General features: G+C 66.4%; 1 protein-coding gene across 6 annotated transcripts in view; it reads left to right on the top strand.

The window, feature by feature from the left end:
* The window catches only part of SEPTIN9 (septin 9), a 136,600-nt gene extending 115,022 nt beyond the window's left edge, over positions 1-21,578 (top strand). For all 6 annotated transcript variants that reach the window (XM_062215569.1, XM_062215571.1, XM_062215572.1 and 3 more), the window contains 9 exons: positions 12,522-12,713; positions 14,720-14,848; positions 15,048-15,129; positions 15,384-15,521; positions 16,585-16,702; positions 17,203-17,298; positions 17,430-17,526; positions 19,267-19,318; positions 19,923-21,578. In XM_062215569.1, the coding sequence (XP_062071553.1) occupies positions 12,522-12,713; positions 14,720-14,848; positions 15,048-15,129; positions 15,384-15,521; positions 16,585-16,702; positions 17,203-17,298; positions 17,430-17,526; positions 19,267-19,318; positions 19,923-20,058 (1,040 nt within the window). In that variant the 3' untranslated portion in view covers positions 20,059-21,578. The remainder of the gene's footprint in view (positions 1-12,521; positions 12,714-14,719; positions 14,849-15,047; positions 15,130-15,383; positions 15,522-16,584; positions 16,703-17,202; positions 17,299-17,429; positions 17,527-19,266; positions 19,319-19,922) is intronic.
* Positions 21,579-22,074: the final 496 nt, after the last annotated feature.

Below are 22,074 nucleotides of genomic sequence, written 5' to 3'. Positions count from 1 at the left end.
ATTCATTCACAATGCCTTCTGGGGAGGCCATGACCACTGAGACCCCACGCCCACCACCTCCCCGAGCTCTGCCCCCAGCCAGGGAACCTGGAAGGAGAGGAAGTAAATACCTCAAGTGTGTGCCTCAGTTTCTCCTTCCGACTAAGCAGGGGAACTCCTCTGCCGCCAGCTGTGGGATGGGATGCTGGTCCCCCGAGGGTGTTGGTGGGGTGGGCAGGTGCACTGTGCCTGGCCTGCTCCTCACTGCTGGGGGCTGAGGACTTGGGCTTTGAGGGGCCCCCGGACACCTGAGCGTTGAAGTCATTCAACCTTGGGCATCCAGGGCACCCTCGCACACGCACTCAGGGGCCCGAGCACCTGTCAGGGTGGGGATGGTAGAATTAGGGAGAAGGCTTGGGCCACTCACGGGTTTGGAGTGGGTGCTGCCAGGGGCCCTGGGAGGACACGTGGGCCTGGGTCCTCTGTCCCCTCTGCTGCCGCCTCTGTGCATAGCTGGCTCTCGGCTCCCGGGAGCAGGTTGGACTCCTGGCCTTGCCTGGCTGTGGTTTGAATGCCGCCCCTACCCCAGCTCTTTCAGGGTGAGGACCGTGGAGCTCTCGAATTGAAAAGGTGCCTACAGATGCCAGGCCCCTTGGTGGTCAGGGGTGGGGCCTGCAGGAGCAGGCAGGGGCTAGGAGAGGTCACCAGGATGAGGGCCCCCACCCCGTGCCACTGAAGGGAGGGGGCACACAGGCCAGATGCGGGCAGCAGCATCCCCAATGGCCCTGGGCCTGTGCTGGGGCCGGGTGGGTCCCGTGCTTACACGCGGGGGAAGCGTGCCTGCTGGTTGGTTCGAGGTCGTGGCTGTTTTGAAATGATGGTTTGCGATTTCCTGTACGTTCTGTAAAATCCGGTCTTCTAAGGGACACGATTCAGTGGGCTTGGTGCGTTGACAGTCGATGGGTCAGGGTTCTCCCAGAGCACAGCAAGAGGACGTGCAAGCCCCCTCCAGGGCCGGCCCACAGGGCGCGTGCCGAAACCTCTCCTCCTTCCCGTGAGGGAGGTTTGGCTTTCGCTTTTGTTTTTCTCAAGGTTTATTTGGGTTATTTGCAAGGCAGAAGAACAGAGAAGAAGAGAGATTTTCCGTCCTCTGGTTCACTCCCCAAATGGCCCCAACAGCCAGGGCTGGGCCAGGACGGAGCCGGGAGCCTGAGCTCCATCCGGGTCTCCCGTGGGGGTGGCAGGAGCTCAAGCACCTGGGCCGTTGCGGCTTTGCTGGGTGCATCAGAGGGAGCCGGAGCAGAAGCGGAGCAGCGGGGACAGTCAGCAGGTGCTCAGATATGGGGTGCTGAGGTTGCGGGCGTCGTGGGCAGCAGCTCAACCCCGCCGGGCCGACGCAGCCCTTCCCCGGCCCCGGCGAGGAAGCGGAATTTGTGAGTGAGGCGCAGTGTGGAACAAGGCACTGTGGTAGGAGTGAAAAAGATACTCAGGATCTCTGAACCACAGTGACGCTGGTAACAAGCCTCAGAAGACACAGGTATGGGGAGGAGAGAGAGAGAGAGAGAGAGACGCCTACACCTGCCTCGGAGGTTGGCAGGGTAGACGGCAGACACACACGCGTGGCTCCATCCCCGGGGTTGAGGGCTGGAGGAGCCGCGGCCCATGTGAGTGGGAAGGCAGGAAAAAGCTGGAGTCCCACTCTGAAGGGAGACAGAGTGATGTCTGTCCACCCCACCTGGCCGACAGGTGCACGGCCGAGCCCTGTTTAGTTCCTTGAAGTCGCACGTGGCGAGAGGGGCTGAGTGAGGCCCCAGGGTTTTCTTGGCGGGTTTGGTAGAGAACCTGGCACCGAGAGCCAGCCGCGCCCCCGGGCTGAGCAGGTGGGGGCGTCCCTTCCACTTGCTGTGTGGGGGAGGGGCGGGGGTCCTCCCTGCACCTGTTCGCATCAAATATTGCAGGTGCCATGGCTCGTGAGGTGAGAACATCTGGATTTGTCCTCTCCCGCGGGTGGGACCAGGCCCACCCCAAAACACCTGCACCAGGATAATGCCGGGCTCCTTGTAGCCCACTCGGTGACGCCACGCAGCTGTCACCACCACCTGTGGCCGTCCTGCAGGAGCCCCGTGCCCGCCAGCAGCCCCTCGCACCCATCCCCAGCACCCTGGCCCAGCCCTGCCCCGGCTCTGTGAACTGGTCTGTCCTGGTCACACACTGTGGCCTCCGTGCCGGCTGCTTTCCTGGGCCCGGTGTCTCGGGACCCACAGGCCACTGCGCCATCCCTGTTCTGTCATCTACTGGTCAGGTGCCGGGCTCCGGGGCTGCATCTATCCTTTGGCTGTCCTGAGCGGTGCTGCGGTGGCCAGTGGCTGTCCTGGGAGGGGCCCACCTGGCCTGGTGGGAGGTTGTGCTGGGCCAGCCGGGCCTGTTAGTATCAGAGCTGGGCCTGGGGCAATTCTGCCAGCTCCAAGGAATATGCTGAGTCAGTGCTGAGTCAGCACGAGGTGGGGGTGGGGAGTAGCTGGTCCACCTGCCGCGGCCCCCTTCCAGGTCCCTTTGCAGAACCCTCAGAAAGGGGAAGTGAGGGGATAGGTGTGGGGGCGGGGGTGGAGCTGGTCCCAGAGTGAGAGGAAGAGGTAGTGAGTTTGGAGACCCCACCCCTGCAGGGGACTGGGGTCCAGGAGGGACTTTCCTTTCTCACAGGGTGGTCAGGCCAGGCCTGGGAGCGCCGGGGTCCCCAGCTGGGGCAGGGGTGGGCAGCTCACCTTACAGGCACAGAAAAGGCAAACTTGGGTCGGGAGCAAGCTGCCATTGGTTAGGCTGCTGCTCGGCCCGTAAGCCCAGCCCCAGCCGCGGCCACGCCGCCCACCCGGCACCACTGCCCCGGCTCGCCCCATCATCCGCAGCGGCTGCTCCTCCGGGGGTGCAGCCCCGGAGCCCACTTGGCTCCAAACGCGGGCTCAGGATGGTGCCCAGGCCAGCCCCCCCCCCCCCCAAGGCTCCTGGCCCAGGGAGAAATTAGCATGTGAATGCGGCTCCTTCCCGGAGGAGCCTCGGCTTGGGGGGGGGGGGGGCGGCGTGGGAGCGAGGAGGCCTCCCACCTTCCTGGGCCTCCAGGGTCCAATGAGCCCCGGCCATGGCGAGTGGAAGAGGCCCAGCACCCCTGAGGCTGGAGGTCACCGCCCAGCCCCGCGGTAGGTCGACAGAGGGGACCCCCCGGGCTCCCCAGCTTAGCTGTCCTCCATCGCCGTGTGCAGAGGGACCTGGGGTCTCCCGACGTTGGCCTGAATTCAGAAGGCACAGGTCAGGGCCGCGGCGGACTCAGGCCACGGGGGTAGCTCAGAGAAGACGCCCGGGGACGGGCGCTTTGCAGACCCCTGCCCAGCCTGGCCTCCTGCCTCTGGTGCTGAGCTCCGTGGTGGGGGAGGGGTAAGTGCATTTACTTTCCCGTCGTTCCTAGGGTGCTGGCTCTCCGTGGCATTTCTCCCAGGTCCGGCTGGCCCGGCTGTACCCTGGAGGGGGACCCTGTCCTCAGGGTGGCTTGGCCATAGTTGCAGAGTGGGGACGGAGCCCGGTGTAGGCCCAGCTGTTCTGATCTGCAGCCTCTGGGCTCCTGTACCTGCCCCTCCGGCCGGCCAGGCGGCCCAGCCTCAGCACCCCTGATTCCTGAGCGGAACTCCCGGCCTGGGCCCCACCCAAGCCGCCGTGGCCTCGCGTGGCCTCGCCTGCTGCCACTCGGGGAAACCAAGCAGAGGACATGGCAGCGCGGTGGGCCAGGGAGGGAGCAGTGGCTGCTCTGGGGTGGGAGGAGAGGGCTGCAAGCTAACCGGCCGCTCAGCCGTGCTGGGGGAGGTGGCAGGCAGAAGCCAGGCAGGACTGGTGTGAGCTCGCTCCACCATGCAGGTCAGCTCTCCCCAAGTGCCCGGCAGAGAATGTTCTGGGGCAGGGAGGCTGTGCCTGGGTAGAAACTGGGGAACCGGGCAGGGGCTCCACCTGCTTTCCCGAGCTCTCTGGATCCTTAGCACAGAGAGGTTCGGTTCCCTGCTCAGAGTCACACAGCGTGCCAGGGTGTAGCCAGAGTCCCCAGGTAGGATTCCGGACCTCAGGATTCTGACTTGTCTTTCCCAGTGCTCAGAGGAGCCTGGGCTGGGGACAGTGAGGGGCGGCGGCTTGCACTGTCGGGGACTGCGGGGCTGGACTGGCTGGGACTGGTAGGACTTGGGCATGGGCGATGGGTTTGGGGGAGGAGGGGCCCCTGGGCTTCTCACTGGACATGTGTCATGTGCCTGCCCCAGGAGATGGTCTGATGGGGGCAGAGCTTTCTCAGGGGCGTGTTCAGTTCCGGGTGCCTCTGAGATAGCCCGACAGCCAGCAGAGGCCTTGGGACACTTCTGTCCAGCCATGCTGGACCCCAGCCTGACCCTGTAGGAGGAGGCGGGGCCACAGAGGCAGAGGAGGGGCCAAGAGGGGACTCCCGGAAAGGCAAGGCTGGGGGGTGCAGCGGTGACCCCTGCACCGGCAGCTCTGTCTGCTCAGAGCCTCCAGTAGAGAAGCCGGCGAACCTGCTGTGGCGTGGGCAGGTGGCAAGGTCGCTCCGCACCTGCTGGTGTCGGCGCCCCCGGACTCAGATGCCAGGATCTGTCCTGAGGGGTGCCGGGCAGCTGTCCACGCGTCCCGCTTTTTCCTGGAGAGGGTCCGGGGAATCGGTCCTCGAGGGGAGCAGGGGTGGGGGGTGGCCTGGGGAGCCATGAGAGGAACCCTGCAGCTTCCAGGGCCCCTCTCCCCCCAGCAGGAGATTCTCCCTACTGGGGCTGTCCCAGCTGGGGGCTGGTGCTGCAGGTGTGGCCTTTCCCTGGGCCAGGGGCTGGTGAGTCCTCCCCTCCCCCTCCCCCTTCCTGGGCTGCAGTACGGAATCCTCCCCCCAGAGGGGCGTGGCCAGGCTCCCGCTCCGGCCCGAGCCGGCCCGCAGGCCTCAGGCGGCCTGCACACATCTGCACGGGGCCAGGCGCCGGCCCCCTCTGCTCAGCTCCTGGCAGAGGAGAGGAGGGGGTGTCCTGCTGCACCCTGCAGCCCCTGTCTGCTCCCACGTTCAACACCCCCCCTCCAGCTCTGGTGTGTGTCTGCTGAGCGGGCGGGGGGGGGGGGGGAGGCTGGCCCCGCCCCCTGAGAGGACATCCCACCCACCCACGGGGAGGAACTTGGCTTGCTCCGGAACAGAGGGGGTCTCTCAGCACTTTGGACGGGGCGGGGGCTGGGAGGTTCCTGGGAGTGGGGCTCCCTGGGGGAGGGAGGAGGCTGGGGGCACATTTCCTGTTCCTGCCTCTGCAGTGGCCCCTGGGGGCGGCGGAAGTACAAGTGGAGGGCTCTGCGGGCCTCTGCGGGCCTCTGCGGGCCTCTGCGGGCCTCTGCGGGCCTCTGCGGAGGTGAGTAACCCACCCTGCAGGTCGGAGCCGGCAGGGGCCGGTGTGTGAGCTGGGAGGGGCAGGAGAGAAAGGCCCTCCCTGGGAGGGAGGGGGCAGCGGCGGGGGCTTCCTCCAGGTTTGCCTTCGCCAACTGGGGGGTGGGGGTGGGGGTGGGCGGGAACTGTCGGCCTCATGACCCCCCCCCCCCCCCCCAGCAGCCTAGAGCTCACTTTGCTGGTCTGGCTGTGGCAGAGGCTGGGAAAGGCGACCCCTGCCCCCTCCCTGGCCTTAGGGTGTCCCGGGCCGCAGGCCGGCAGATGCAGCCTGTGGCGGGGACACGCTGTGCACGGGAACCGTGGCCCCCGTCCTGGGAGCGGAGGAACCGGCAGCAGCTGTGCCTACAAAGCCGGGGCCGAGCCGTCGTGCAGGCTCCAGACAGTTTCCTCTGGGAGGAGGTCCCGGCGCCTCACCAGACACGGAGGTGGCCCCCTGCCCCACCGCAGGGGGAGGTGTGGGGCAGCGTGGGTTGCCCAGGGGGACCGCGTGTGCTGGACATGGGCGGGGGGGGGGGGGTCCCTGGTCCCTGCCTGTGCAGTGTGTAAATCCAGTCATTCATATTCAACATTTCCACCTTTAGATGGGAACAGGAAGTCCCTCCTGCAGCGCATGGGGGGTGTGGCGCTGGGGCAGGTGGAGGGGGGAGCAGATGGGGAGCCCGTCCACCCCCCACCCCGCCTGGCCGCTGCTCAACGGCGCCTTGTTCTCACTTGGGAGGCGCAGCCAGGGAGACCAGCTGGCCACAGCCTGGCCCGGCCTCGCTGCGCAGCCGTGGGACCAGGGCGGCTGTGTTGGTAGGAGGTGGGGAATGCAGAGAGAATTCGATTCAATCCAAGTGCTCCTTAGACCAGGCTGTTCTGAGTGGGGCTCTGCAGAGGGGTTCCTTGATGGCTCCTCCAGAGTCCGTACGTGTGTGTGCATGTGTGTGTGCCTGCGTGCGTGTGTGCCTGCGTGCGTGTATGTGCTTGTGTGCGTGTTCCTGTGCACTGTCTTGGGGCGTGTGCTGTCATCAGTTTTAGGAGACCCAAAAGCCCTGGGCCCCTTTATCAGCCCACGGTCCTTGTGAGGAAGGGACCGCTGGGGAGCCCCTGGGAAGACTGGGCTTAGGTGTAGGGGTCCCTGCTCTCGTATGTGGTCCCCAGTTCTCGTGCATGGTCTCTGGGTCTCGTGCGTGGTGCCTGGGTCTTGGATCTGGGTCTCGGGCCTCCTATGTGGTCCCTGGCTCTCGTGCGTGGTCCCCAGCCCTCGTGCTTTGTGCCAGGGTTCTATGCATGTACGCGTGGGCTCCGTTCTGTTTCACACCCATCTCCAGCCTGTGCCGTCGTCCTTTTGTTTATGACTTGGTAGCAGATGCTCAGTGAACCTTTGTCTAATGATCCGTGCTGTGGTCCTGGTCCACGAGGACCCTGGGATCCTTTTCTGCCGTGGCTGCTTGTGGCCACGCCTTCGGGGTCTTGCTCAGAATAGCGCCTTCTCCAGGGTGCACCCACTTCTGCCGGATGCCTGGTTTCCAGCCTGCCTTCTCCTCTCTCCCTCACCCACAGTTCTTGAGCGGGGTAACAGCAGCTTCTCCCTCCACCCACTCCATCATACGAGAAGCAGGAGTCGTTTTTGAAGCCCCTGCGGATTTTCAGTTCAATCTGGAGCGGCTTCCTGGAGGTGGAGTTTTCAGATGAAGATGGAAATTTTAAAAACTGTTATTTATTTGAAAGGCATCAAGACAGAGAGATCTTCATCTCCGTTCACTCCCCAAATGGATGCAACAGTCAGGCCTGGCCAGGCTGAAGCCTGGAGCCTGGAACTCTCTTTGGGTCTCCCACATGGGTGGCAGGGACCCAGGTACTTGGGCCATCGTCAGTTGGCATCAAAGGTGAACCCCACTCCCGCAGGGGATGCAGGCCAGACGCTGTGGTGCCGGCCCTGGGCTGTGGATCGGTCTGGAGGCTTCAGCAGGGGCCCTGGGCCTGCTGTGCCTCTGGGTTTGGGGAGTGGGGCCCTGGTGCACCGGGGCTTGCTTGCATCAGCAGTGCGTCTTGGGGGAGCTGCAGGCAGCCCCGAGAGGCCCCCGCGCCAGCACAGCCCTATGGAAGTGAAAACACAGGTGTCCCTAGACGCTGGGCAGAGCCCTGTAGCCTGTCCCACGGTGGGGCGGGGTCTCCTGCGGGCTAAGGCTGCGTCTCCAGCTCCCCGGGGCAGAGCAGCCAGGGAGGGGCTGGGCTCCCGGGCCTCAGCCCTGAGCTCTGTGCCTGTGTCTGGCACCTCCTGGGCCCTGGCTGCCACTCAGCCTTCCCACAGTGCCCGCGCCCGGCAGGCATTGTCGCCAGCCTGGGTTCACATCCTGACTGCCCTGAGTGCCAAAGCAGCTGATGGGGCCGGAGTCATGGCACAGCCTGTGACACGGGAGGCCCACATGCTGTTCCCAGGGCTGGTTCAAGTCCCGGCTGCTCCCTTCCCATCCAGCTCCCTGCTGATGAGCCTGGGAAAGCAGTGGAAGATGGTCCAAGTGCCAGGGCCCCTGCACCCACATGGGAGACCCAGAGGAGGCTCCTGGCTCCTGGCTCCTGGCTTTGGCCTGGCCCAGTCCCAGACTTTGTGGCCATTTGGTGAAGTGAAAGAACGGATGGCAGCTTGCTGTCTCTCTCTGTCTCTCCCTCTCGCTCTGTAATTCTGCCTTTGAAATACATAAATTCAATCTCAAAACGCCTAGCACCTGGCATGTGGGGTGCCCAGAAAGGTGGGCTTGTGACGCGCGGCACACCCCTCCTTTTGTTCATTCGCTCGCTCATTCGGCAGGACCGGCCCTGTGCCAGCCACAGCTGTGCACGCCGCAGTGCGCGGGTGAGCGGGATGGATGAGGTGTCTGGCTTCCGCGGGGGAGGCCTGCTCACAGGAAGTGTGGGTGAGGGAGCTGCCGGGGGCCGGACAGGACTCCCCCAGGGCTTCCCAGGACCCTGGGGGCCCCGCAGGCAGCCAGGGAAGTTGGGGGACACAGGAGTTGACTCTGTCCCTGGCGTTACCTGCAGCGAGGCTCACCCACCTGTTGCAAAGCCCCTTTGCAGGCTGCAGAGAGCACCGGGTGTTTGGGGTGGGGAGGGGTCCCAGCCGTGGGCTCCAGGTGTGCCGGAGGGGAAGACAGCCCTGCAGTTGGGCCGTTGGGCCCCAGGCAGGGGTGATGTCCCCGCGGCCTGCAGTGCAGGTGGTCCCAGGGCTTGGATTCCAGGAGCCTGGAGTGGACAGTGGTTAGCGGGCCCCCTCCTTGTGCACTGTCCCACCGGGGGACCACCCCGGGCTGGGGGTGGGCGGAAGGAAGCCGGGCATCCCAGGCTGGAGATGCCCACTGGTTTCTTGAGACTGGCAGGTGGGACGAGGGAGTGCCTGGTGGCTGGGAGCCCCCACTCCCCTGCATATGCCTCAGAGGTGCAGGCACCGTGCGGGGTGGAGGCGGTGGCCTCATCCTGCCAGGCTTTGAGAGCTGAGCAGGACTGGGCTGGGGTGAGACAAAGGGCGTGGTACGGACTTGGCCCCTGGCAGCCCGATCCAGGTGGTGCAGGCCCAGATGTGTGAGTGCCGCACCCTGGAGCTGGGAGTCCAGTCCCATAGGGGTGCAGGGGCTGCCGCCCCCCACGTGCAGTCTCTGCCTGTGGCTGGCGAGGCAGGAGCTCAGCACGTGCAGGACTGTGTGGCGTCGCTGGGATGCGGGTGTGGGGGCAGGCGCACGGAGCCCTGGGTGCTGCATTGCAAGCCAGCCACCGTGAGCCCAGCCAGCCAGGGTCGGCCCTGGAGCTCTGAGACAGAGCAGACGCCGTCCCACCCCTAAGCCCCGCCGAGCCTCCTGCCGCCTCCAGGGCCGGCTCCCAGCCAGGGTGATCCCACGGCCCCCGGCGCAGCAAGTGGCAATCCCATGCGGTCATCCTTGGCAGGCCCTGGCTGCGGAAATCCTCTCGAGTGCTGGCGCTGGCCAGGGCTGCACGGGTTACAGTCCCTGTCCTCCCCACTTCAGACAGCAGCCCCGCGGGCCTGGCGGGGGAGGGGAGCGGCTGCCCCCAACCCGTGGTGGCCAGGGCTGTCCCTGCAGGGAGCGGCAGGGGGCAGGAGAGAGGGAAACATGACCCCTGCAGAGACCCCCAGAAGCGGCCTTGCTGGGAGACGACGGCCATTCAGCCAGCTGGGGCGCCAGGGGCACCCCTGGTTCTGTCCACTCCCCCTCCCATACCTCTCAGACTTGCTGGGGCACCAGGGGCACCCCTGGTTTCTGTCCACTCCCCCTCCCATACCTCTCAGACTTGCTGGGGCGCCAGGGGCACCCCTGGTTTCTGGCCACGCCCCCTCCCATACCACTCAGACTTGCTGGGGCGCCAGGGGCACCCCTGGTTTCTGTCCACTCCCCCTCCCATACCACTCAGACTTGCTGGGGCACCAGGGGCACCCCTGGTTCTGTCCACTCCCCCTCCCATACCTCTCAGACTTGCTGGGGCACCAGGGGCACCCCTGGTTCTGTCCACTCCCCCTCCCATACCTCTCAGACTTGCTGGGGCACCAGGGGCACCCCTGGTTTCTGTCCACTCCCCCTCCCATACCTCTCAGACTTGCTGGGGCGCCAGGGGCACCCCTGGTTTCTGTCCACTCCCCCTCCCATACCACTCAGACTTGATGGGTCCATGGTGCTTTTTCTTACCAGGGTCTGACCCCTCTCCGGTTCTAGAACATTCTCTTCACCCCAGAGGGAGAACCCATGCCCATTAAGCTGTCGCTGCCCCGCCCCCGACCCCCCAGGCCCTGGCACCCTGCGAGCCTCACTCTGTCTCTGGGAATTTCGTGTCAAGGGACTTGGCCATCGGTGCCCAACCCTCCCTCGCCGCCCTGCGTGCTGCAGGGGTGAGGCCACGCTCCTTCCTGTGGCTGCTGTTGCAGGTGTATTTGGAGCTGGGAGGCCCTGAGGGAGACACAGCTGGGCCCAGGAGCTCACATCGCCGTGGGGGCATCCTTCCCGGGTGGGAGGCCAGGCCATGGACGTCACAGACTCTGTTCAGTGAAGGTCCCGTGTTGTCCTGGCTGCCCCCAGCTGCGTTGCAGGTGGCCTGAGTCTCCCCTCTGTGGCCGGGAGTCTGCGCTGTCCCCTGGGGGAGTTGAATGAGCCACGTGCAGCTGGTTAAATGGAAATTGATGAAAAGTGAAACCAAGGCCTCCCCGTCTCGGCGGGCCTGGCTTGGTGTCCAGGGCCCCCGGTCGCGTGGACACCTGCCCTCAGCCGGGAGTGCTGATTGGTGTCCCCGCTGCTCTGCTTCCGACACCGCTTCCTGCCGAAGCCCAGGGGCTTGGCCGCCTGCCACCTGCGTGGGGGACCCGGATGCAGCGCCTGGCTCCCGGCTCCGTCCTGGCCCAGCCCCAGCCTTTGTGGCCATGCGGGGAGTGAACCAGTGGTTGGAAGGTTCTCTCTGTCTCTGTCACTCTTAGTAAATAAATTCGTCTTTAAAAGTGGAAGCCGAGGCCGGCGCCGTGGCTTAACAGGCTAATCCTTGCGGCGCCGGCACACTGGGTTCTAGTCCCAGTCAGGGTGCCGGATTCTGTCCCGGTTGCCCCTCTTCCAGGCCAGCTCTCTGCTGTGGCCCAGGAGTACAGTGGAGGATGGCCCAAGTCCTTGGGCCCTGCACCCCATGGGAGACCAGGAGAAGCACCTGGCTCCTGGCTTCGGATCAGCGCGGTGCGCCGGCCGCAGCAGCCATTGGAGGGTGAACCAACGGCAAAGGAAGACCTTTCTCTCTGTCTCTCTCTCTCACTGTCCACTCTGCCTGTAAAAAAAAAAAAAACAAACCTGGGGTACGGGATCGCGCAGGCGCAGGCCGTGTTCTTAGTCTCGGCAGAGGTGACGGGTTCCTGCCGGGGTGCGGTCTGGGACAGCAGCGCCCACCCACCCCCGGGGCTGCAGGTTCCGTGGGCAGGGGCGCTGCGCTCCCGGGGCAGCTCTGTGGCGGCAGCAGCAGAGCCCCGGGTCTGCCTGTCTGGTGCTGCTGCGTCCCTTCCTTACCGCTCGTACCGGTCAGAGGAAAGTGGGAAGTGAACCACCTGCCCCAGGCAGGAGCGCCTGCCCGTGGGGCTGCTCCTCTCCCACAGCCCCACTGCCTTGGCCACACAGGGCTGCTGGGGCTCCGGCCACCTGGAGCTCCAGGGACTTAACCTGGGGTTAAGCCCAGAAGTGGAGGAGCCACTCCAGGCCTCACCCCTGCTGCTCTGGGGATGGGGGCAGGACCACCACCACCACCCCTCCCCAGGGGTCCGCTGGGGGGGTCCCTGGAGTCTCAGCACGTGCCAGGATGAAAGACCCTGGAGGCTGCGCTCCCAGAGGCCCCCAGCAGGGGTGGGCGAGGCCTGGAGCAGCAGGGACTCCAGCGTCTGCCTCTGGGCTCGGGGTTGGCGCCTCGGCCCCGTGACAGCCGTGTGTCTGTGCCACAGGCGGGCCCTGGCAGGAACCAGTGCTCCCCTGGGGTCCTGACACCCTGTGCCTGGAATCCCAGTGGTCACCCCAGGCTCTAACGGCGGTGTGGGGACTTCCGGGGCAGCCGGCGCGGGGGCTGGGAGTAGAGGGGAAGACGCTTGCCCTGTGACCCGCAGGCGGAAGAAGCTTCAGTTATTTGGGGAAGTCCCGCCCCGTCCACCCAGATGCAGACCTGGGCTGCCTGTGGGTGCGAGCCTGGTGGGTGCCCCGGGTCACAGGAGCTCGTCTGGCCTCCCCTGGGGCCCGTGGGCCGGCACAGGTGCTGGGCTCTCCGTGCTCTGTGCGGAAGGTAGAGGCTGTCCCCGCCCTGTGTGCTGGGCCGCGGAACCACGAGGGGCTGCTCTGAGCCCAGGCAAAGGCGAGCAGAGTGCACAGCCGGCGTCCAGGTGCCGCCCCCCGCCCCTGGCCCAGGGCAGGGCCCAGGGCAGCCCCGGTGGTGGAGAGCTTGGGGGAGTGGCCTGTTAGCGGTCACCTGTCACCATGGGCTCTCATCTGTGAATGGCCTGGTGGTCAGAGCTGCGTGGTTGTGGTCCTGCTCGGCTGACCCCGATGAGCCTTGTCACCCCAACCTCCGCTCTCTCCTCCCCCTCCAGCCACCGAGGCGGCTCCCGGCTGCACTGGCGACATGGCCGACACCCCCAGAGATGCCGGGTTCAAGCAGGCGCCCGCGCCGCGGAGCGAGAAGGCCCCCGTGGACTTCGGCTACGTGGGCATCGACTCCATCCTGGAGCAGATGCGCAGAAAGGCCATGAGGCAGGGCTTCGAGTTCAACATCATGGTCGTCGGTGAGTCCTGGGCCCAGCCCCCGCCCCTGCTCTGGGGCTTAGTCTTCCCTTCTGTAAGATGGGGCAGCAGCCGTACAGGAGGGCAGGGTCGCGGCGACGCCATGCAGCCGAGCTCACCGCAGGGCCTGTGGGGCCGGGCGTCACAGGGAAGCCGGGAGCGGTGGCCTTGGGGTGCGGTGCCGGCTCCGCGCCTTCCTCCACCCGCAGACTGTGCTGTGGGGGGAGGCACCCGTCTGGGGGTCTGCAGACCTGCGGGACCCCAGCCCTGTCCCAGTGCGGTGTGGCGTGCTTGCTTGTTGGTTTCCTGACCCTGAGCCCAGAGGGTGGGGCTGGGCCCGGCAGAGTCCCAGCAGCAGGGGCGGGACGACGATGACAGAATAGCAACGCGGGGTGAACTTCACAGTGACCCAGGTGGCACTGCCCATCCAGGGCGTCCCAGCTAGGACCCTGGACTCGGCCGCTGGCCTGAGTGTGGCCGGGACACACACCAGGTGGGCGGGGGCGGGGCCGAGCGCCCGGTCCTCCGCGAGCCCACTCTGGCCTTGAGAGGGATTCGCAGAGCGGGGGCCGTGGGGTTGTGTGTTGTATACGCACACATGTTGTGCAGACACGGGCTGCTCGCACGCACTGTGCTTATGTGGACACGAGTGTTATGCAGCCACATGCATTGTATATGCACACGTGTGTTATGTGTGCATGCATGTTGTGTGGACGTGTGTGTAAGCACAGCCTGGGCAGCCCTGTGCAGGGGTGAAACCCGGGGCTCCTGATCCAGGGTGTGTGGTGTGAGAGACGGAGTTGGGTGTGTATGAGTTGTGAGATATGTGCAGTGCATGTGTGAGGTGTGTGTATGTTATGTGTGTGTTGTATGTGGGGCGTATGCGGGTGGATTGTGTATATGGGAGTTGTGAGTTGTATGTGTGAGTTGGTGTGTATGTGAGATGTGTGCATTGTGTGTGAGGTGTGTGTGTATGGGAGTTGTGAAGTGTGTGTGTGTTGTGTGAGGCATGTGCGTGTGGGTTGTGTGTATGGGAGTTGTGAGGTGTGTGTGTGTTGTGTGTGTGGGAGTTGTGAGGTGTGTGTGTGTTGTGTGTATGGGAGTTGTGAGGTGCGTGTGTGTGTGTGTGTGTTTGTGACCGTTGCCCCCCAGGTGTGTGTGTGTGTGTGTGTGACCGCTGCCCCCCAGGTGTGTGTGTGTGTGTGTGACCACTGCACCCCAGGTGTGTGTGTGTGTGTGTGTGTGACCGCTGCCCCCCAGGTGTGTGTGTGTGTGTGTGACCACTGCCCCCCAGGTGTGTGTGTGTGTGTGTGTGACCACTGCCCCCCAGGTGTGTGTGTGTGTGTGTGTGTGTGTGACCGCTGCCCCCTAGGGCGGCAGCGTGGCCCTGGCCCAGCACTGAGCACTCGTGGGGCTACAGAGTCTGTGCCGTGAGCGGCCTGGTGCTCCACCCGCTGCACCGCACAGACAGGGAGGCTCCCGCCTTGCCGGGGGAGACCGAGGCACGGGGAGGCTGGAGGACTCGCCCAGAGCCGCAGCTGGGCTGCGAGGGGCCCAGCACCCAGTGTCCCATGTCAGGAGACCCCTTCCCGGACAGCACCCAGGGGCGCGGGGCGCTCTGACTACCGCCTGGCCCGCAGTGCCCGGCAGTCACCCCTCAGGACAGGACCTGGCCGAGTCTGGCCGGGGACTGCAGTCGGATGCTGTGGCCCAGGCCTGGCTGTGTGGCGCCCCCAACCCAGAACCCACACGCCCCCCACACACCCATGCCCCCCCACCCTGCACCCATGCCCTCAACCCTGTACCCATATACCCACCCACCACCCATGCACCCACCCAGCAACGCATGCCCCCACCTGGCACCCACACCCCGGACCCCGCACCCAAGTACCCAACCCAATACCCATGCACCCATCCAACACCCATGTCCCCGACCCCATACTCCAGCCCAGAACCACACCCCTGACTGTGTGCTGACGCCCCTAAACTCGTACCCCGACCCCTCCAGGGCAGAGCGGCTTGGGCAAGTCCACCTTAATCAACACGCTCTTCAAGTCCAAGATCAGCCGGAAGTCGGTGCAGCCGGCCGTGGAGGAGCGCATCCCCAAGACGGTGGAGATCAAGTCCATCACTCACGGTTGGTGCCGCGGCGGCCGGGGGCGGGCTGGGGGCTTCCTGGAGTTCCCGTGGGCCACCTCTGCTGGCTCGGTGGGAGGGCGTTGTCCCGGGCGGGGGGGGGGGGCGGGGGAGTGCGGGGGGGGGGACGGGCCCAGGGGAGGGGTCTGGGGGGGCCGGCGGGCGGGGTCTGCCCTTGAGCTGCTGCCCGCTCTGCACAGATATCGAGGAGAAGGGCGTCCGGATGAAGCTGACGGTGATTGACACGCCGGGCTTTGGGGACCACATCAACAACGAGAACTGGTGAGGGGCTGCCCCCGGGAATTCTGAACGAGAGCAGGGTCGCGCGGGGGGCGTTGCCCTCCCCACTCCGGCCCCTGGGGCCAAGGGCTGCGGGTCTGGGGGCTCAGAGGTAGAACCGTGGCCTCTCTGCTCACGGGATGGGGCGGGGTGGGAGCCGGGGGTCGCGAGGGCGCTCTGGGGGTGAGCGGCGCTCGGCCGGTGAGGCCTGGGGGCTGGGAGCCGGCCCACGTGCAGGCGCTCTGTTCCCCGCGCAGCTGGCAGCCCATCATGAAGTTCATTAACGACCAGTACGAGAAGTACCTGCAGGAGGAGGTGAACATCAACCGGAAGAAGCGTATCCCGGACACGCGTGTGCACTGCTGCCTCTACTTCATCCCCGCCACCGGCCACTCGTACGTCCCGGGGGCCGGAGGGCCAGCGCGGGGACGTGTGTCTCTGGGCCCTGTGACTTCTGCACCTGGCAGTTCCCGTCCTCTCGGTTTTGAGCCGAGGCCCGGGCACCCCGTGCACCCCGTGCACCCCACGCACCCGGCTGGGCGGAGATGCCCCAGTTCTGCTCCTTAGGGGTCCCTGCCTCCCGCGTCCCTGGGAGGGTGTGCTCCCGTCTCAGATGGAAGTGGCCGGACGGGGCTGCTGCCGCCCAAGGCTGCCTCACCAGGGCCCTTTCTGGCCAGTCTTAGGCACCCCGAGGTTGCACCCGGAGGCCGGTGAGGAGTCTCTGACTACCCCCGGTGTAGGAAGCCGGAGGGCAGCAGGTTCACCCTGCTTGGGTCCTGTGGACAGCTCTGGACCCAGCCCTGAGCCACCACACCAGTCCCCTGTGGGCCGACAAGAGTCCGTTCCGGGCAGAGGCCCGGTGAAGCCAAGTGTGACCCGATGCCTGCCCCCCGGGCCAGCGCGGCCTGTCTGGGGTTCTACAGCTTCTGGTCCGGCTGTGCCAAGCTTCGTCTGGGCTGAGAGCAATGGCGGGAGACCCAGGTCCATATGTGACACCACCAGGGCGAGCCTGCCTGCAGCCCAGCTATCCCCGGGCTGTGTCCAGGGCCGTGCGCCCCCACCCGCTGGGAGCAGGTGTCCCCTGGGGCAGGGGCGAGGGGCCAGGCTTTCCCCAGGACAGAGCCAGGTTCCCTGGGGGCGGCCAGCATGGACAGGAGCCCCACACGGTGGCTCCGACTGAGCCCCTGTCTGCATGGTCGTGCCTGGGACGGTTGGGACCAGGAAGTGCGTGGACGCGGGGGAGCTGGCTCGGCCCCTCCTCCTGCTCCTGCCACGGTGCCCTCACGCCTGGACAGGCCCTGTTCCTTGTCCCCGTCCTGCCCTCACGCCTGGCTGGCATCCCGCTTGAGGCCTTGTCCTCGTCAGCACCCCGGGATCCGTATCCCAGCTCCCCGCGGGGCCCCCGCCCCCGTCCCTCCGTGCCCCCAGCCGGGTCTCGTGAACGTGGCTTTGCTTCAGTCTCAGGCCACTGGACATCGAGTTCATGAAGCGGCTGAGCAAGGTGGTCAACATCGTCCCCGTCATCGCCAAGGCCGACACGCTGACCCTGGAGGAGAGGGTCTACTTCAAGCAGCGGGTAGGGCCCCTGGCCGCCACCGGGCCCCCGGCCCCCTGTCCCTGCCTAGCCCCCTGTCCTTGGGAGGTGGCCTGGACAAGTGCAGGGCTCTGTGTCCAGAAGGACCGTGGTCACCATTCACAGCCAGGGGCTGGCCTTGGGGGCCGGTCCTCCCGCCCCTCCCATCCACCATCTCCCAGAAGCAGCTCCTCCTTGGGGGCGTGTTCTTGAGCAAAGTCCCCAAGTAGGGCTCAAACCGGTCGCACGGGCAGCCATGAGCAGGGGCCCCAAATCCAGTTCCGTAAGCTCCACATGTCCCACTCGGCCTGCATCACGGGGCCGGGTGTGAAGGATTTTCCCAGCATGCTTAGGGAAGGATGGGTCTCTGCGGGCTGAGGAGCACCCCCAGGGCAGGCTGTTGTGCACTTGCCCCCGCCCCGCGCCTGGGCAGCTCGCAGCCTGGGGGCCATGCGTCGGGCAGATCCCAGGTGGCGCCCACACCTCTGGCCCTGCGCCCCCAGATCACCGCGGACCTGCTGTCCAACGGCATTGACGTGTACCCCCAAAAGGAGTTCGACGAGGACGCGGAGGACCGGCTGGTGAACGAGAAGTTCCGGGTGAGTGGGTCGGCCCTGGCGCCCTACCCGGGGACCCGGCTTCCTGCCCCCTGGTGGCGGTGCTGGGGCAGTGGTGGGACGGAGCCGCGGGGGGAGCCGGCCGTGTGACCAGCGCTGCCTCCCCCCACCAGGAGATGATCCCGTTTGCCGTGGTGGGCAGTGACCACGAGTACCAGGTCAACGGCAAGAGGATCCTCGGAAGGAAGACCAAGTGGGGCACCATCGAAGGTATGCGCTGGGTGCTGCCAGGCGGGCCCGTCGGCCGGGGGCGGGGCGCTTAGAGTCCCTGCAGACGTTTCCAGACGGGGTCCTGGTCACAGGACGGAGAGCTGGGGCTGGGCCCACCTCCTCGGGGTCAGGGGTCGAGGGTCAGGCTGAGTTGGGACAAGGCCTCGGCCCACTGTCTGTGAAATGGGCACAGTGCTAGGAGTTGGAGCTGCCTGGAGCGAATGTCCCAGACCCTGCCCTGTGACTACGGGGGCGGGGGGCCCTGGTGCTGTCCCCTCCTGTGCTGGAGGAGATGTGGGGGGCTGAGAGCCAGCAGGGGAGGGGTCCCGAAATGGGAAGAGGCGGCTCCATCTCCTCCCCCTCCCCCCCGCTGCTGGGCTGCCTGCAGCTAGGGGGCACAGCCTGGGGGGGACATGGGCGGGTGTGGGGCCTTCCCTGGTCTGTCGCCCGCCCCCCTTCAAACCAGTGTCTTCCCCCTCTCCTGGCCAGGAGCTGGTGGACTGAGTTCCCAGACGCCTCCTCTTCCATGTTCTCTCTGTGAGAGGCTTGTTGGAGAGGGTCCCTGGGGAGTGGGGCAGCCCTGTGCAGGGCTCGCCGGTGCTGCCCCCTGGTGGCCGGCTGTGGGCACTGCAGGTGGCCGGGAAAGGGGAAGCAGGAAGGAGGCCATGGGCGCCCTGCAGAGGAACCCTGTGGCGGTGGCCTGGACGAGGCTGGCCCAGGACACAGGCAGGTTTTCACATCAGGCCAGAGGCCTGGCTAGCAGGAAGCGAAGTGAGTTGGCCTTACTCACGCTGGTCGCACTCACTGTGCACCCTCAGGAGGCGTCTCTCCTGGGCACTGCTGGGGGCACAGTGGGCCGGCGGCCAGGGTGTGACACCCCCACGCCGTGTCCAAGGAGGGCAGGTGGGCCCTGCTGTGCCCATTTTACAGACGAGGACATGGAGGGCCAGAGTGGTCTGGCACAGCTGGCCCTGGGAGCCTGGCTGGGAGTGATGGGGCAGCCTGGGTGGCGTGGCCGGGTCCCGAACCTGCTGCAGCCCAAGTGTGAGCCCAGGCGGAACCTTCTCCTGCCTCCTTATGCCCTACATTGCTGAGACTGCAAGAGCGCGGGCAGCAGGACCCTGGCCAGGGCAGGTGGCGCCCAAGAGGGCCCCTGGCGCTGCTTCGCAGGGATCCCCCCCAGCCCCCTCCCGCGGAGGTCAGACGCCCCGCAATGTGTCAGCCGAGCGTGCTGGGACTGTGGCCCCTGGGGTGCCCGTGGCCTGCCCTCGGGCTCCTGTGCACCGTGGAGGGCAGTGTGTCATCTCGCCGGCTCCTGAGTTAAGTGTCAGTGGTGGCCCGTGGGGCGCGGTCTCCGTGTGTGCGTGTGTGTCCCTGTGGGTGTGCCCCGAGCACGCACGTGTGGGGAGGCTCCCACTGGGCCCCAGGTTTGCTGTGAGATCCCCCTCGGGCCCCCCCCCCAGGTCCTGTTCCCAGCACCGCAGCCCCCGGCTCCTCTCAGCCGCCCACGAGGCTGGTCACCCAGCAGGGCAGGGGTCCCATCTCCCCGCTGGACCAGAAGCTAACAGGGGACAGGAGCCGAGTCTCCTGTCGCTCCACCTGAGCAGCACCGGGTGTCTTCCCGGTGTCGGGCGCACCTGTCGGCAGGCGGCTCACCTGCACATCAGCCCGTGGGGCTGGGGGAGGCGTGCAGGGCGAGGGGCTCCCTCCCTGATGTTAAAACCCTTCTGTCTCCCGCAGTGGAAAACACCACACACTGTGAGTTTGCCTACCTGCGGGACCTCCTCATCAGGTGAGAGGGGTGGTGGCTGGGGTGGCGCTGCCGTGGGCGGGGGTGGGCGCCCAGTCCTGGTGGCTGCCGCACATCCTGGCCGGTCCCTCTGACCATCCTCTGGGGAATGAGGGGAGTCAGGTGTGAACTAGCGGATGGGTGCGGGGCCCCTGGGTGGGGTGGGCTGAGTTCTGACCCCAGCCCCTGGGACCTGGCTGAGGCTTCCCCAGCCACGGAACGGCACAAGCAGGTGAAGCTGGGGGCGGGGCCGGGTGAGTGGGGGGTGGGCCCTGGGAGTAGTGTCAGAAGGGGGCAGGGTGTCCAGGTTGGGGTGACCCCCCAGACTCCCCCTCCTGAGCCTGGTTTGAGTAGCGTGGGCTCAGTCTCCACGCCAGGCCATCATCTGTCTCTGGCCACAGCCCTGAGCCAGGGGTCGGTCACCTGCTGCCTCCTTCTGGGTGGAGGGACACTGCAGCCCTGCCTGTCCCTGGCCGGCCCCGATGGCCACAAGGGGAGAGGCGTGCATTGGAGCAGTGTGTCTGCTAGCCGGGGTTCCCGGGGGTGGACCCCAGGCAGGCAGGGTGGGGGTGGGGAGGGGCCCGCTGACCGCTGCCCCCACCCCCAGGACGCACATGCAGAACATCAAAGACATCACAAGCAGCATCCACTTCGAGGCCTACCGCGTGAGGCGGCTCAGCGAAAGCCACGGCGCCGTGGCCAACGGCATGGCGGAGAAGGAGCCGGAAGCCCAGGAGATGTAGACGCCTGCCCTGTCCCGGACCCTCGCCCCGCGTCGCCCCCCCACCCGGCCGGCCCACTTTATTTTATATCATTTTCTCCACTCTCCCCTATGTGCTGCCCGCCCACGCCACAAGAGGGCGCCCTCCTATGTGTGCTCGCAGACTTCAGGTGTGGGCGGGCCCAGATCCCCCCAACCCCAACCCGCCCGCAGCCCCAGGAGGGGAGGGCCCCAGGCCCAGCCCCCGGGGGGCAGCACCTGCCCTCACCGAGCCTGCCCGTCCAGGGCTAGCCTCCATGTGTGGGCTCCGGGCCCTTTCCTGCACAGGTGCCCACTGGGCCTTGTGCCCCAGCCTCGGGGCAGGTCGGGGCTGTGCCCAGGGGAGGATGGAGCCCCTCCCACCCCTCCCTGCCTGCACAGCGTAGCTGCCAGAGGCGCAGACACGCGAGTCCGTCCTAAAGCAGAAAGTGCCTTGACCGTAGCCGTCCCCACCTCCCAGAGACCCCAGCAGCCCGCGAGAGGGAGGCGGCAGCTTCCTCTCCCCGCTCCCTACCCCGTGTCCTGCCTCCCATGGGCTGCGGGGGTAGCTGGTGCACCCGGACCTAATTGAGGACAAAAGAGAGGGGGAGATGCTGCCCACGCCTGATTTTTAGCAAGTGAATATGGTGGGGTAGCAGAGGGGCGGAGCCCAGCAGGTGCCTGGGGAAGGGGGGGCAGGGCGTGGCTCGGGGTGATTGGAGGGGCCCCAGCCACCCGGGCACCCGGCGACCTGCCTGTGTCCGTCTTGTCTGTTCTTGGTTTGGCCCAAGGTGTTCGGGTCGCATTATCGCCCGGTTGACCACCCCACTTATCCCCCACGGCCCTGTTTGTTCTCCTGCTTGGGCCCCTGCACCCCAGAGCCCATCAGAGACCCCCCCCCACCCCAGAGAGAGGCAGGAAGGCCCGGTGCAGACCTGGGCTGGGGGGCGAGGGCCCCCTCCGCCTCTGTCCCTGCCGGGAGGCCAGCAGGGCCCGTCCTTCCCTTGCACAGCCGACCAAAGCTGCCCCGTCCCCACCTCCTGTTCCTGTCTCGTGCCTGGCGGGGAGGGAGGGTCCGATGGGGTCTGACCCAGGTGCACCTGTCCCCGGCCGCCGCACCGGCATCCTAGCGCCGGCGAGAGGGCCAGGCTGCAGCCAGACGCGGCAGGGGCAGGTGCACGTGTGTGGGGAGCTCATTGCCCTGAGCAGCTTGGGGAAGGACCCCCTCGCCAAACCCCCCAACGGAGCAGTTTACTTGCCAACTTGCCAAGACTTTGCCAAAACCAAGATCCTGCAGGCCACGTGCAGCCCCGGCGTCGGTGTGGCCCCAGGGTCCGCAGCACCCGGGGCTCGGGATGGCTTCGCTTTCCTGCCCTGTAACCAGAATTTGGGAAATTGCGTCCGTCAGGCTGTGTCCCACGGTGGCCTTCCGCTCTGTGCCTCCTGAGAATTCCGTCTCTTTTTGTATAAATAACGAAGTGTTGAAATCGTATTTCCTGAAATAAATGTTTCAAATGCAAAGGCTCCGAGGGGGTGTGTCTCTCCTGCCTGCCGGGCAGCTGCTGGGGCCTCAGCCCCCCCCCCCCCCCCATCCTGGACTCAAAGGCCAAGTGATGCAAAAGCAGGAGCTGTGAGCCTTGTGACGCGAGGTGGCCGCTGGGTGCCACGGGGGGGCGCTGCGAGCTCCCGGTCACTGGGCGTTCAGGCTACGTTCTCTGCCAGAATGCCCGGCACTTGTCGGTACGTTACCAGCTGCTGAGCTGACTCTGGGAGGCGCGGCTGAGCGAGTTCTCTGCGGAGCCACTGGGGGGACCGGCCTGTGTGACCACAGCATAGGGCCTTAAAGTGGCCGACACCTGCTGGAGGTGCGGTCGGGGCCACACCCCCTGCAGAGGAAGCCTGCTCTGGTGGCCGGACCATGTGGCCCCCTGCGGAAATTCAGGTGGGCGAGGCAGCCCCTGGAAGAGCTGTGGGGCCCTACCCGGGGTGGCCACCTCACTCATCCCACCCAGGGCCTTCT

Source organism: Lepus europaeus, chromosome 18 (assembly GCF_033115175.1).
Source record: "Lepus europaeus isolate LE1 chromosome 18, mLepTim1.pri, whole genome shotgun sequence".
NCBI lineage: Eukaryota > Metazoa > Chordata > Mammalia > Lagomorpha > Leporidae > Lepus > Lepus europaeus.
This window is presented reverse-complemented; position numbering and strand designations above follow the sequence as displayed.